General features: G+C 39.5%; 1 protein-coding gene across 3 annotated transcripts in view; it reads left to right on the plus strand.

Annotated features, from left to right (window-relative positions):
* PPARGC1A (PPARG coactivator 1 alpha) overlaps nt 1-13,575 on the plus strand; it is a 640,252-nt gene that overhangs the window by 616,316 nt on the left and 10,361 nt on the right. For all 3 annotated transcript variants that reach the window (XM_029948064.1, XM_029948052.1, XM_029948060.1), the window contains 4 exons: nt 1,818-2,733; nt 3,277-3,381; nt 3,528-3,648; nt 13,353-13,474. In XM_029948064.1, coding sequence (XP_029803924.1) covers nt 1,818-2,733; nt 3,277-3,381; nt 3,528-3,648; nt 13,353-13,474 — 1,264 coding nt within the window. The remainder of the gene's footprint in view (nt 1-1,817; nt 2,734-3,276; nt 3,382-3,527; nt 3,649-13,352; nt 13,475-13,575) is intronic.

Consider the following 13,575-nt stretch of genomic DNA (forward strand, 5'->3'; position numbering starts at 1 on the left):
AAGACATGCCTGTCCAAGAAAGAGGGGACAAAAGGAGTCAGTGACACAGAGGTTTTATTCAATAATGTTACCTCCTTATTATCTTTGAATGAAGAGTACAGAAGGTGTGTGGGGGAACCTGCTAATCAAGGGAGCTTCTCTGGGACTCCAATGGGTCCCTTCTCTTTGTGTTTGTATTTTCCTATCTTTTTGAATTTTTCTGGGCTGGATTTCCAAAGTCAAATTACTTTGCATTTTTGTAGCTTTTCTCCTCCCTTCATTTAGAGAACATTAGCCATACAGAATAAAATTGCCAAATGTTGGTGTAAAGTATTTTATTATAGAGGAAATATTAATATCAATTTCTTTCATCTTTTTATTGCAAAGTAGGAAAAAGAGGCAGTATCTTCCTGTTCATACCAAAATTGCATTTGGCTTTCTGTGACCTACTTGGTCGTGTGTGTGTGTGTGTGTGTGTGTGTGTATTTTTTTTTTCCTTTTCTCCAGCAAGGTAAGATTTTTATGCCATTTCCTTGAAATGTGCAATTGCCTTAAGTCTAACCCCAGGCTTGTTAGCGGACTTGAAGTTCTTTTCTGCTGAACAGCATTCACTCATCGTCCTAAATAGAAAATGTATTGTAAACTTAAATGTTTCCTTGTAAGCATAAAGTCATTTGAACCCTAGCCTTCCCTTCCTCAAAGTTCCTTGGACTCTGGAGCCATTTTCCAATCATCCTTCCTCAGTCTGAAGGGATGAGTAGACCGAAGGGATGAGTAGACCTTTCTTGGGGGTGAAATGTAGTGGAGGCAACTGTAGTTTACAGACTCTCCCACCATGGTGTCTGATGCAATTTTCGGCTCTTCTGTAGAAAAGGACAAAGGCACCAACTGATGGAGTGTCTCTCAGCACCCTTTATTTATTTTTTATTTATTTATTTATTTATTCATTCATTTATTTATTTATTTAAATTAGTTGGTTGCTGGAGTTTGGATCCGGTTCAATCCTTCCTCCTTCTAACCCACCCCAATGTGGTGCTCTAAATAAAATGGTCCACTGGCACTGCAATATTCAGTGGTCCTGTTCATTTAGGTTTCTGTTGCAGAACCATCTTTTACACAGAATGTATTAGTTATGCTTACAAGAAAGTATTATACCTACATTAGCCATGGTTTACTAAGTTAATGGACTGTAGAGACAAAGAATCATTGCCGTCAAGTTGCACAGTTGTCTGGTCCCCTGTTTTCGTCTGCCACACGTTTTCCTGAACTTCCTTTGAAGTTGTCTGTGTCCTTCCCACCCTGCCCCACATTTGCTGTCATTCCATCTTTTTATTTTTGTTTTGTTTTTGTTTCTTAAGTTGCCTACTCCGGGCTCCTTGGGTAGTTATCCTTGACTGGGGAGATTTTTCAGAGTCACTTGTATGCTCCACAGTGTTCCTTGCAGACAAATGCTACCAAAGCTATACTGTGATTCCCCTGGGCCGTGCAGACACACAATGCCCTTGGAAATGTGAGCTTTGGTAATGCCTGGTGCCCGTGGAGGCTGGTAGTGAGGCGTTCATGCTTCCTGGGAAGCCAGGTCTGTTAGCATTGGCGTTTAAAATACAAAATATCGTGGATTTCACTGCCACCTGACAGCAGTGAGATCCATCTTTTCTTGGTGACAGAGGCTTAGAGGGAGAGAGGCACTTTTTCAGGTCTTATCATGAATTTTGTTTACCTTCTTTCTCGCCACTGTCTGAAGTCCTGGGGAAGTTAGGAAAACCTGTCCTGGCATTTAACAACATTCTCTCCATCTCTTATCTCTCTCCCCACCCCCCTGCTTCTTTTCCCCATAGGCCTAACTCCGCCCACTACTCCTCCTCACAAAGCCAACCAAGATAACCCTTTCAGGACTTCTCCAAAGCTGAAGTCCTCTTGCAAGACTGTGGGACCTCCACCATCAAAGAAGCCCAGGTACAGTGAGCCTCCTGGCACCCAAGGCAATAACTCCACCAAGAAAGGGCCTGAGCAATCTGAGTTGTATGCACAACTCAGCAAGACCTCTGTGCCCACCAGTGGACACGAGGAAAGGAAGGCCAAGCGGCCCAGTCTACGGCTGTTTGGTGATCATGACTATTGTCAGTCAATTAATTCCAAAACGGAGATACTCATTAATATATCACAGGAGCTCCAAGACTCTAGACAACTAGAATATAAAGATGCCCCCTCCGACTGGCAGGGGCAGATTCGTTCTTCCACAGATTCAGACCAGTGCTACCTGAGAGAGACTCCGGGCGCGGGCAAGCAGGTCTCTCCTTGCAGCACCAGAAAACAGCTCCAAGACCAGGAAATCCGAGCCGAGCTGAACAAGCACTTCGGTCATCCCAGTCAAGCTGTTTTTGACGACGAAGCAGACAAGCCCAGTGAACTGAGGGACAGTGATTTCAGTAATGAACAATTCTCCAAACTACCTATGTTTATAAATTCAGGACTAGCCATGGATGGCCTGTTTGATGACAGCGAAGATGAAAGTGATAAACTGAACTACCCTTGGGATGGCACGCAATCCTATTCATTGTTCGATGTGTCGCCTTCTTGCTCTTCTTTTAACTCTCCATGTAGAGATTCCGTGTCACCACCCAAGTCCTTATTTTCTCAAAGACCCCAAAGGATGCGCTCTCGTTCAAGGTCCTTTTCTCGACACAGGTCGTGTTCCCGATCACCATATTCCAGGTCAAGATCAAGGTCCCCAGGCAGTAGATCCTCTTCAAGGTAAACCTTGTCATCACCCACCCCAGAGTGCAAGGTCCAAAAAGAAACAAACAGAATGCCCTCAAAACCCATAGACAGCCCATCCCCTCACCACGGCATTCCCAGAACCTCTGGAACTAACGAGGATGTTATTCTGCAGACATTCTTCCTCATCTTCTCTTAAATCTGTCAACCTTGAGCACAGTGCCTTGAGCCAGTCGGATCACGGAGAGCAATTTGTAAGAAACTTGCTCATCTAATTTTTCCATTACCTGGAGAGCTGCCCTGTGCCAGGATAGTTGAGATCCATGTGAGATAAAGCTGACATTATTTCAGACTGGCGCTCCATGTTAGCATCAGCAAGAGAGGCTGGGAGAGAACACATCATCCCTAGATTTCTAAGCTGACTACACCATCACAAACTGTCACCAGGAAATCTCACAGTAGCTAGGAAGAAGAAGCCGCTTTCTGTCATATGGTGTTCCAGGGATATTCAGTCATGCCAATAAACCGAGGTTAAGTGGCAGTTGCAAATGCCCTTTCTGTTTTTCCTCTCACTCCCAGATCTTGCTACTACTATGAGTCAAGCCACTGCAGACACCGTGCGCACCGAAATTCTCCTCTGTGTGCAAGATCACGTTCCAGGTCGCCCTACAGCCGTAGGCCCAGGTAAGGGCACCTGTCATTTTCCTTCCACTCCTCTCACCCCCTCCTCTAGATGACATGATGTTAGCTCAGACCTTCCCCCCCTTCATGATTCATTTTGCTTGTGTAAATGGAGGTGGTTGACTTAATGATGAAGTTATGTTTCTCAGGTATGACAGCTACGAGGAATATCAGCACGAAAGGCTGAAGAGGGAAGAATACCGCAAAGAGTATGAGAAGCGGGAGTCTGAAAGGGCCAAACAAAGGGAGAGGCAGAGGCAGAAGGCAATTGTAAGCAGCTGGGAGCTCACTTTCATTTTAAAGGATGGTTTCTTTTCCTTTCCCTTCCCTTCCCTTCCCCTCCCTTCCCTTCCCTTCTCCTCCCCTCTCCTCCCTTCCCTTCCCTTCTCTTCCCATCCTATTCCTACCTTTTTCTTTCTTTTCAGTTTTTTTTCCTGTAGGTTAAAAAATGAACTAAAGCTAAGGCTTTGTTAGAATATGCAATATTTGGTCTGTTGACTTTGTAACAAAGGTGGGTCCCCAGTCCCTCTTGACGTGAAGTATTGGGAAACAAAATGGTAAATGAGTGTATGTTTTATTCAGACTTCACATTCCTCATTCATCTTGAAACTCATTGCTGTTTTCTACTTTTGTTTTCCAAAATGGAGGGAGCGGGGATTTATTCAGTCAAATATTGATTCCATCGGGTCAGACAGTGACTTTTTCTTCCTGTTCTCTGCTGCTTTTTTATCTGAGTGGAAGATGAAGTGGTGCCATGTTTGGTTTGTTTTTGTCTTTTTGGCAGATTTTAGAATTGGATTGTGCAGGAAGGGACCGGGTTCAGGTTAGATTTAAAGAAAGCAGTAGATAAAGATTTGCTAAAAAGTCATCCTTTCTTACTCATGCTAGATCAACACCTAACCACATAGTTGACGCATTTACATTTCTTATAAACTACTTTGCCGTAAATCATTATGGCATTTTGCCATCACTTACTGCAAGGTATTGCATTTCCTTGACGTACAGACATTACTGACACTTCGATGTAAAGATCCAGGCTTTGTTGAACTTCTTTGTTCTCTGTGGGTCACTACTTCTCAGCATCTCCTCACAAATAGGTAGATTTTTACTCAGCTCCTTCCTATTGCTTATCAACCTAGAACCTGGAAGGCAAAAACCAGTTACTCCAGTTGTCATTTTGCCCATGGCAGACATTCCTAATCAATTATGGAACTCTTACCACAGAGCCCACAGGGAAACTTTGGGTCTCTCCCAACTCAGTGCTTCAGGGAGTCTTAAGTAATCAATCAAAAGTGGCATTGCTTTTGTCCATTGTGACTGCCTATCTGTGCTGGTAGCTCCTAAAAGTCATTTCAGTTAGATCAGCTTTTCCCATATCTTGCATATAAGGTAACCAAGGTTTAGGGAAATGACTTTTAACTCTAAAGGTGAGATTTATATTAGACCTCTAAGAAAACCTACAACCTTCAACAAAATCTTGAAAAACCTACATGAAAGAACTAATGGAGTCAGAATCAAGCACCTGCCAACAGTTATCAACCAGAGGGAAAAGGTTAACTGAGAAGCTTGTTAATAGCAGGCACCCGAGGAAAAAGAAGGGAGAAGTAATTGAATACTGAGGCTAAAGGTCTAGAGTGTTTGCTGTCATTTAACGTTGAATCTACCTAAGACTGAATCAAAAGTCTTGGGCAAATTACACTTTTCCTCATTTTTCTCAACTTTCAAATGAGCTGTGATATTAAGAGCTGCCAGAGTGTCATTAGTTAACACTTAAAGAAGACTAATGAAAATTAAAAATTCAATTTTTCTAATTTTGCTGTATTTAATTAATAGCCTGTTCAATAATTATAATAATTCACATTTATATAGTGCCATATAGTTTACAAAGCCTTTTAATATGGCACATTGCAATTAATCTTTACAAAAGAGTATCATGTTGAATAAGTGTGTAGGAAAATAGTTATTTCAGTGTTTGCAAATTCATATTTTATAAAATCCTTCATGTTTCTTTTCCAAAGTATCACACTGAAAAGCGAGATTAATAGTTTCATCATATATTTGCTCATTTGGGCAAAATATACTACTATAACCAAAGCTGTGTACATAAATGTTGCTAAATGGCATGTTTTTCCTTCCAAAGATAATTTAGAGCCACACACTTAACAAGAGTGTGTAAAGGAGAGATGGGTCCTTTCATTAGTTTGGCTCTTTCCAAAATGTCAAATAGTGCATGGCTGGTCCGCATTCCATAGTTATGCCTGTGCCAAAAGCAACCTTGAGGTCACTAGCCCCAGATTAAAAGCAGATACCCCCTGCCTTCTCTTTGTGTCACAAGTGTTGACCAGTTCTTTAGCTAATTCTTAAATAAGACATTCTTTATTAGTTATCTCTGAAAGATGGCTTATATAGTAAAAATACCAAATTGGCTTACATTGAGTCATTATCAATTAACTAGACATCTGTCAGAATTTTGGCTTTGAGATTTTTATGTTTTTGTTTTGGAAAAGATTAAAAAAAACCTAGGACACAGTGAACTATAAGTAATGAGTTTAATATAAAGATTTGGGACTAATTCATAAATTCATCCTCTCTTGGATAATGATACGCTATTTCTGCTTCACATAAGTGTAAACTTGTGATCCTTTATGTGACAATGATTTGCTAGGTGCTTAGGATATAAAATTAGGTAAGACCTTGGAGCTCCTGGGTGACTCAGTTGGTTAAACGTCTGACTTCGGCTCAGGTCATGATCTCATGGTTCATGAGTTTGAGCCCTGCGTTGGGCTCTGTGCTGACAGCTCAGAGACTGGAGCCTGCTTCTGAATCTGTGACTCACTCTCTCACTCTCTCTCTTTTTCTCTCTCTCTGCCCCCCCCATCAAAAAATAAATAAACACTAAGAAATAAAATTAAAAAAAAATTAGGTAAGACCTGATCCACACATCCAGAGAACTTCAAGTCTACTGGCAGATAAAGATATGCAAACAAGCAATAGGGTATGTAAAGTGCTATTTCAGGAAGTAACCTAAGGTACTCTGGTGGCAAATGGGTGGATATCTAGACCTGAGAATGAAGGAGGCATTCCTGGCGAGGGTGAGATTGATTTGAAATTGAAAGAGAAGGAAGGCAAAGGTTTTCTACACCTGTGCTTTCCAATTTGGTATCCACTAGACAAACAGAAAATGCAGCTAGTCTGAATTAAGATGCACTATAAATGGGATTGGATTTTGAAAACTTAATTCAAGAGTGTGAAATGCCTCATTAATACTTTTTATATCAATGACAAGTTGAAATGGTAATATTTTAGACATATTGAACTAAACAAAATACATTATTAAAATTAGATTTTCTGGGGTTTTTTGTTTTTTGTTTTTACTTTTTAAAATGTGCCTCATAGAAAATTTAAACTTGCATAGGCTGCATTCTATTTTTAGTGGGCATTGTTATTCTAGGCAGAAGCTATAGCTCATACTAAGTCCCCAGACAAGAGCAAGGTATGTTGGGAAACTGCTAGTCATTTAACCAGAACACTGGGCCACAGAATCAGTTCTGGAGGGCTTGATGGAAGTGAGATCCTTCAAGTGTCCTGTAAGTCATGGTCAAGATTATGAAGGTTATCTTGAAGGCATAGTGGAATTACTTACCGTGGAAGATTTTCTGATCACCTTCCTTCCTCAAGATGATCTACTTTCTTGTGCCACAGTGAATTTGCAAAATGTATTTTAATGGACTTGGGCACATCTAATGGACTTGGGCACCACTCCTTTGACTGGATTAGCTTGAGAGGTCATTTATGAGCAGCTAAAGGAACCAGGACGGTCCACTTAAGTTGGTTGGGTAGGTGATTTACATTCATGTTTCTGAGACACCCTTATAATAATGAATAAGTAGTAAATTATGTTCAGAATATCTAGGGCACAATGCTGGGTTATCAGTCAGATCGATGATATATAATTAGAGGACTTGCAAAGCAGAGGCTCAAAAAGGAAATGAAAAAAATGTTAAATCATTGAATAACTGATATTTTACAAAATTAAAGTGGTCTTTACCACATTTGTCTTGTAGTCTGTATTGCTTTTAGTTTGAAGTCCTGTAAGGAGATGGTTTAGGAGGTCTATATAAACTTGTCACTGGTTATGCATCTAAAAATCCAGACCAACCTGAGTGCAGCAAATCACAGAGTTAAGAAAGGGCTAATAATCAGTGGTTACTAACACAGAATCTTATATTAGGGTTGACTATTGCCACCGTTCTGATTGTCCCTTTCCTCCATTTTCCACCTAAACTCTTTCTCAAGAACTGCTTCACCCTCTGTCTTTCTCAGCTTTGCAGTAATTTAGGTTAATCGGAACTTCGCAAGCCAGGGTTTGGCACTTACTGTCTAAACTGTCACTGCCCTAATTTCTCATGGAGTTCTAAGTCCAACTCATTTGCAGTTGGTAAAATTTGCTGCCAGAAAACATGATAATGGGATATTCACTTAAAGGGTAAATCCACACATTATGATATGGCTCAGGGCTTGAAACCCAAACCAGATGTGCCTGGGCAGAGACTGTGCCATTTGATTTCTCTTTCATTCGTCAGTATGCAGCCGAGGCACCAGGAATGGTGCTTCATCACAGATAATTATCAGCTTCTTCCAAATGAAAAAAAAATTTTTGTGTGTAGTTTCTCATAGTTACAATTTTTAGAGAAAATAGTTTTCTATCCAAGCCTTTTTCAAGAGATAGGTCATGTAGGTTGGAATATATGTTCTATTATGAGTTGAACCTCACTATTTGGAAATTATCAGTTTTACTGAAAGCTGTCCTACATCCTCTCAGTTTCTATGTCATCTGCCTTATCAGTGTGTCTACTTGCATACTGGCTCTTAGGTAGACTACCCTGGATTTATTCACACTGATCCAACCTTAGAGATAGAAGAATATTCCTGGGTAGTACTTAGATGCAAGTAACATTGGAAAACTGGGTACTGTAGTTTTGTTTCTCCCCTAAGAGTATTAGATAGTGTAACCAATGTTAAGGGAAAGATAGGGAAAAAACACAGTTTGATGTTTTGTCAAGGTTTTGGCATTTTTTTCTGTCCATATGTGCCTTTTCACAGACATCCACCCTCTTACTTTATCGTTTAGATGGAGGACCTCACTATACCATTCAGCCTAAAATGGCATAGATTTTATCCATATACCTCACATGCATATAGTACTTGTAATCTCTTTGGAATTTCTGAGGAAGTCAGGTTGGTAGCTAATCTGGAAATGAACGTGAATCTTTCGTGGCTAAAGTTTACATGCAGCTTCCTTAACATAGGAGAAAGAATTTTTACATTATCCTCACTTGGAAATGCAGACTAAGAGTTCTGAGAATCAAAATCTAAAATATATCAGGCTGTTCTTGTGGCTACCTGGTGTTGCATAGCATTTTACTGAAGTTAACCCATAAAGAAGCATCAAGCACAGTGCTTGGTATATATTAGAATTCAATAAATATTCAACTCCCTACTAAATTCTCTTTCTCTTAGTCAAACCTCTTTTACCAAAACTAGCTTATTATTTGACTGCAACCATTGTATGTTTCCCCAGCTGCCTTGGAAGCTCTATTCTCTTTTTGATAAAGATTTTGATCATGCAAAGTCAGTTAATTTCAGTCAGTTTTTTCTCCCTTTATTTATCCCCCTGTATTTTGATATAATGATGATTTACTATACCTGTTTATGCAATATAAATCTTCAATTTTGTTATCCACCCCATCAGCAAACTAGCTTTTGTGAAAATTGAAGCTAAAAGATATTTGATAAATGTTTCATCCTCCTCACTAGTGAAAACTGGTCTGAAAATCATTTTTCAAGGAGCTTTTTCCAAAGGTTTAGAGTTCCTCCAAGCCTTTAAGAAGTTGAAAATGTTATTAAGCATTTTGATTTCTTTTCCTTTCATCTCCTGTTTAGAAATTAATGTCTTGAAAAATTGGCTGCAAATGTTAAGGTTTTTTAAAGATACGGAATCTATTCATCTGTCTAATAAAACTGCAACATGTTAAAAATAATCGGTTCTTTGCTAGACATTTTGGCCAATCTTGGAAAGATTTTTGTCTTTGCTTTTAGACCTTCAGATGCCTTTTAGTTTCATTTTTAGCACAAGGAAAACCAAGCACTCTAATCATCTTCTAAAATGAGAATTTCAGCATGTATTCAATCTCCGATCTTGAAGGAAACAAGACGTGGTTCCATTCCTGTGTTTCATAAAAGGAGATGATAGACAAATAGGTAATTTAAGTGATTGTGCTCCAGCCCTTTGGGTTTCTGTTTTTTCCCCATCTAGATTGTGTCTTCTTTTTACTGCAGAATGTATCAGTATCTGAAAAGGTCCTCTGGTTTATCTTCTTTGTGGGATCGTTGTTGCATACAGTTTTGTATAAAGAGGCAATTCAGAGACTGTCCCAATATGTTTGCATATGGACGTGCATATGGTCGATTTTAGCTTTAACTTCAAATTTCCTTGAATACGTAGGCTGTGTGTATTCCCATAATGGTAGTTGAGCAATTTCTTTGTGATGGTTCAATTTCTTTCTCTCTCTTCTGCATTTCCCCCTCCTTTTTCTTTATACAGTAGTAACCTTCCTAAACAGGCCTATTTAAAAAAAAAAAAACCCATAACCCCCATGCAAGGAGGTGCCAGAAAGTTTAGATAACAGTCCCATCACATTTGGCTGTTTGGCTAGAGCTGGCTGGAAATAGAATGGAATGTGGTGTTATGAGCCCCTTACTCCAGTGCACAGCACTGCTCCAGGATGAGCCTCACCATCCATTTATATGTATTGATTTCCAGGATGTGCTGGGTGCTCTGGAACAACACAATTACAGTCTTCAATTGAGACATACAATCTACATGGAAGTGAACCAGGCAGTCTGTTCTGTTTGCTGTACTTCACCTGGTCAATTACTTAGGCCTGATAGCTGTTGTCAAGGGAATTAGGTTTTACTGAGTGTTTCAGTGGAGGCCCACCTCTGATTTTCAGAAGTGATTTTTAGAAGTGAGAGTTCTGCAAACATGTAATTACTCCACACTTCTTCCACTTAAACCTGTGAAAACAAATCATGGAAACCTTTGTCAAGTCACTCAGCTGAACTACCTTGGCAAATTCTTTCCTATGACTAAGCACCAAACCCAAATTTCATTCTCCATTTTTTTAGAGAGTCTCAGAGAGTAAGGATTACCCTTTGGCATCTTTGATGCAATGAAGGATGTAAGCATAAGTGTTAAAAATGATTAATTGATTGCTGATTGATTGATTTTTCAACAAATGTTCATTGAGACTCTGATATGTTTCAAGTACCCTTAAAATGCAGTAGTCAATGGGACATATATGGATTCTGCTTTCATGAAACTTTCATTGTAGGAGGAGACAGACATGAAACAATGAATTAACTATTAAACATTTAATTACAATTGGGCATCAAACTCTAAAGGAGAAATAGTGTATTATAAGAACTACTAATAGGAAGCCTAACCTCATCTCAAGTCTCAGAGAGGATATAATTGTTGAATTCAGTGTAACTTTAATTTTTTTAATGTTTAGTTATTTTTTAGAGACAGAGTATGAGCAAGGGAGGGGCAGATAGATGGTGGGGGGGAGACAAAGAATCTGAAGCAGGCACCAGGCTATGAGCTGTAAACACAAAACCCAACCTGGAGCTCGAACTCACGAACCATGAGATCATGACCTGAACTGAAGTCAGACACTTAACCAACTGAGCCACCCAGGTGCCCTGAGTTCAGTGTGATTTTAGACAGTCTGTGTATATCAGAGAAGAGGAGGGAGAGACAGTGTTACGAGGCTATTACAAACAGCAAGGGAATAGCTTGTGTGAAGGCCCTGGGGAAGGAATGGAGCACAATTTATACTAGGGACTGAGCAGCTCAATGTGGCTGGAAAATAAAGGGATGAGTAGGAAGTAGGAGGTAAAATCCCATGAAGAAGACATGTCTAAACTATGCAGGGCCTCGTGGGTCCTCTTAATGATTTAGGTCTTTCCTTAAAAGTTATGTGAGGACATTGAAATGTTTTAGACAGTAATTGACATGATCAGATTCCTGCTCCCTTAGCAAAGATTATTTTGATTGAAGTGAAGGAATAGATTGGAAGAGAATAAATATAGACACAAGATCCAAGCTAAGAGACTGTTATGCTAGTTTAGAAAGAGATGCTGGCAGCTTTGTTTAGGGGAGATAGAATAAGAGAGACAGACCAGAGAGGTATTTAGGAGGTTAAAAATCAACAGGGCTTAGTGAATGATTGGATGTATAGGGGGGACTACTAAAAGGAAAGAATGGAGGAAGGTGCTCAGGTTTTTGTCCTGAATCCTGGCTAGATGGCACTAACTTCACTGACTTAAGACCACTGGAGAAAGACCCACTGGGGAGAAGGTGGAACTGGAGAGCTGGATTTGGGTAATGTTGGTCTAGTTTCAAGTGCTCATGGGACATCCAGCCTGAAATGCCAAATAGACAGTTAGCTACTTGAATCTGAAGCTCCAAGGAACTTCTCTGATGAAAACAGAAATATGAGTGTTGCATATGGTAGAAGATGAGGAGCGGATGATCAGATCACCTAGGAGACCATAGTATGTAAATTGCTCAATTATATTTCACAAGTGCTTACTGAGTTTTCCTTCTTTGCCAAGCCCTTTGCTAAATACTGGACATATGTAAAGGAAAGACATTTAGGGAGTAACATAGAGTATCTCTTTGCCATAAGCCCAGATTACTTTTACATCATCTAGGACAGGATACACACAGTACATTTGGAGAGAACGCTCAGGCAAGCTGAATCCATCCTATGTATTTCCTAGTCTTTGTTCCCATCTAACTTAAACCTTGCAGCCTATAAGTTCACTTTATTCTTGTTTGTTCTTAGTGGGCATATAGACGAGTTGGTAAGCACATTCTTTACATTAACTCTTTGTGTTCTTGAAAAACCTTCCTTGGTTTTGAGACACATCATCACCTTTGACCTTGTCTTCTTGGAACAACAGATAGAGGATTGCTTTTTACACTAAGAAGTGTTTTTTACTGTTCATAAAAAAAGAGTCCATCCCCGGGTTGTAAGATATTATTCCCACATTTTGTAGGTTATAAATTGCTGATGACTTTCAGATTATGATGATATTGACTCCACTTGTGAAAATTAGGCCACACCCTTCTAGTCTGTTCCTAAAATAAGATTCATTGCTAAAGTGAAATTTATAGCTTCTTTTATAGCTTTTATTCTTCAGAGACCCATGGCTTAAAATAACCTACATTTTAAGACTGTATTTTTCATATTATTGTCTTTGGACCACCTGCATCAGAATCACTGGGGTGTACTTATTAAAAATGGAGATTGTTGAATTGTATTTTCTAATTTTTTAATATAGCCAAGATAAACCCCAATAATTTGCATTTTTAATAAGCACCCCAGGTAATTTTTATTTATACTAGAACTTAAGAATCGTTTTAGCGATGTCTAAATTTGTACATCTCATTATTAGAATCCCAAGTTAAATGAGAAATTAAACAGTTTTGCAAGCCAGGTCAGTTTCTTACCAATTTTGAGGATTAATAATCAAGTCACAGGTGTTAAAATACTTAACAGGTGTCTTTCAGCTGTCCAGCGATAAAAAGATTGTGTTGCCCATATTTGTTTTGTAATACTTAGAAGCTCACTTGAAAGAAGAACAGAGCTGGAGAGCACATGAAGAGAGTGAGATCCAGAGTAGGGCGCGTGGAAGAAAGAGCAGTACTGGAGAAATGGCCATAAAACTTGGGTCACGTGTAGTCTCTCACTCAGTTTTAGTGTATGTCTTGCTTTTACTGGCATGTTCTGTGGGTTCTTGGTACGCATGATTGTACATGTACAAATGTTTCTAGAGGTGCGACTTCCTTCCTATCTCCAGAACTGGCAAAAGTCTCTTCTTTCTCGCCACACCCCCTTCCCCAGGAAGAACGCCGCGTGATTTACGTTGGTAAAATCAGACCTGACACGACACGGAGGGAACTGAGGGACCGTTTTGAAGTTTTTGGTGAAATTGAGGAGTGCACAGTAAATCTGCGGGATGATGGGTAAGAATCTTCAAGATTATTTCTTGTTTAGAAGCTGACATATGTAAAAAATTATGGCCGTAAGATTATGAGGATGGGAATGCTTTGACAGATGACATGTT

Source organism: Suricata suricatta, chromosome 1 (genome assembly GCF_006229205.1).
Source record: "Suricata suricatta isolate VVHF042 chromosome 1, meerkat_22Aug2017_6uvM2_HiC, whole genome shotgun sequence".
NCBI lineage: Eukaryota > Metazoa > Chordata > Mammalia > Carnivora > Herpestidae > Suricata > Suricata suricatta.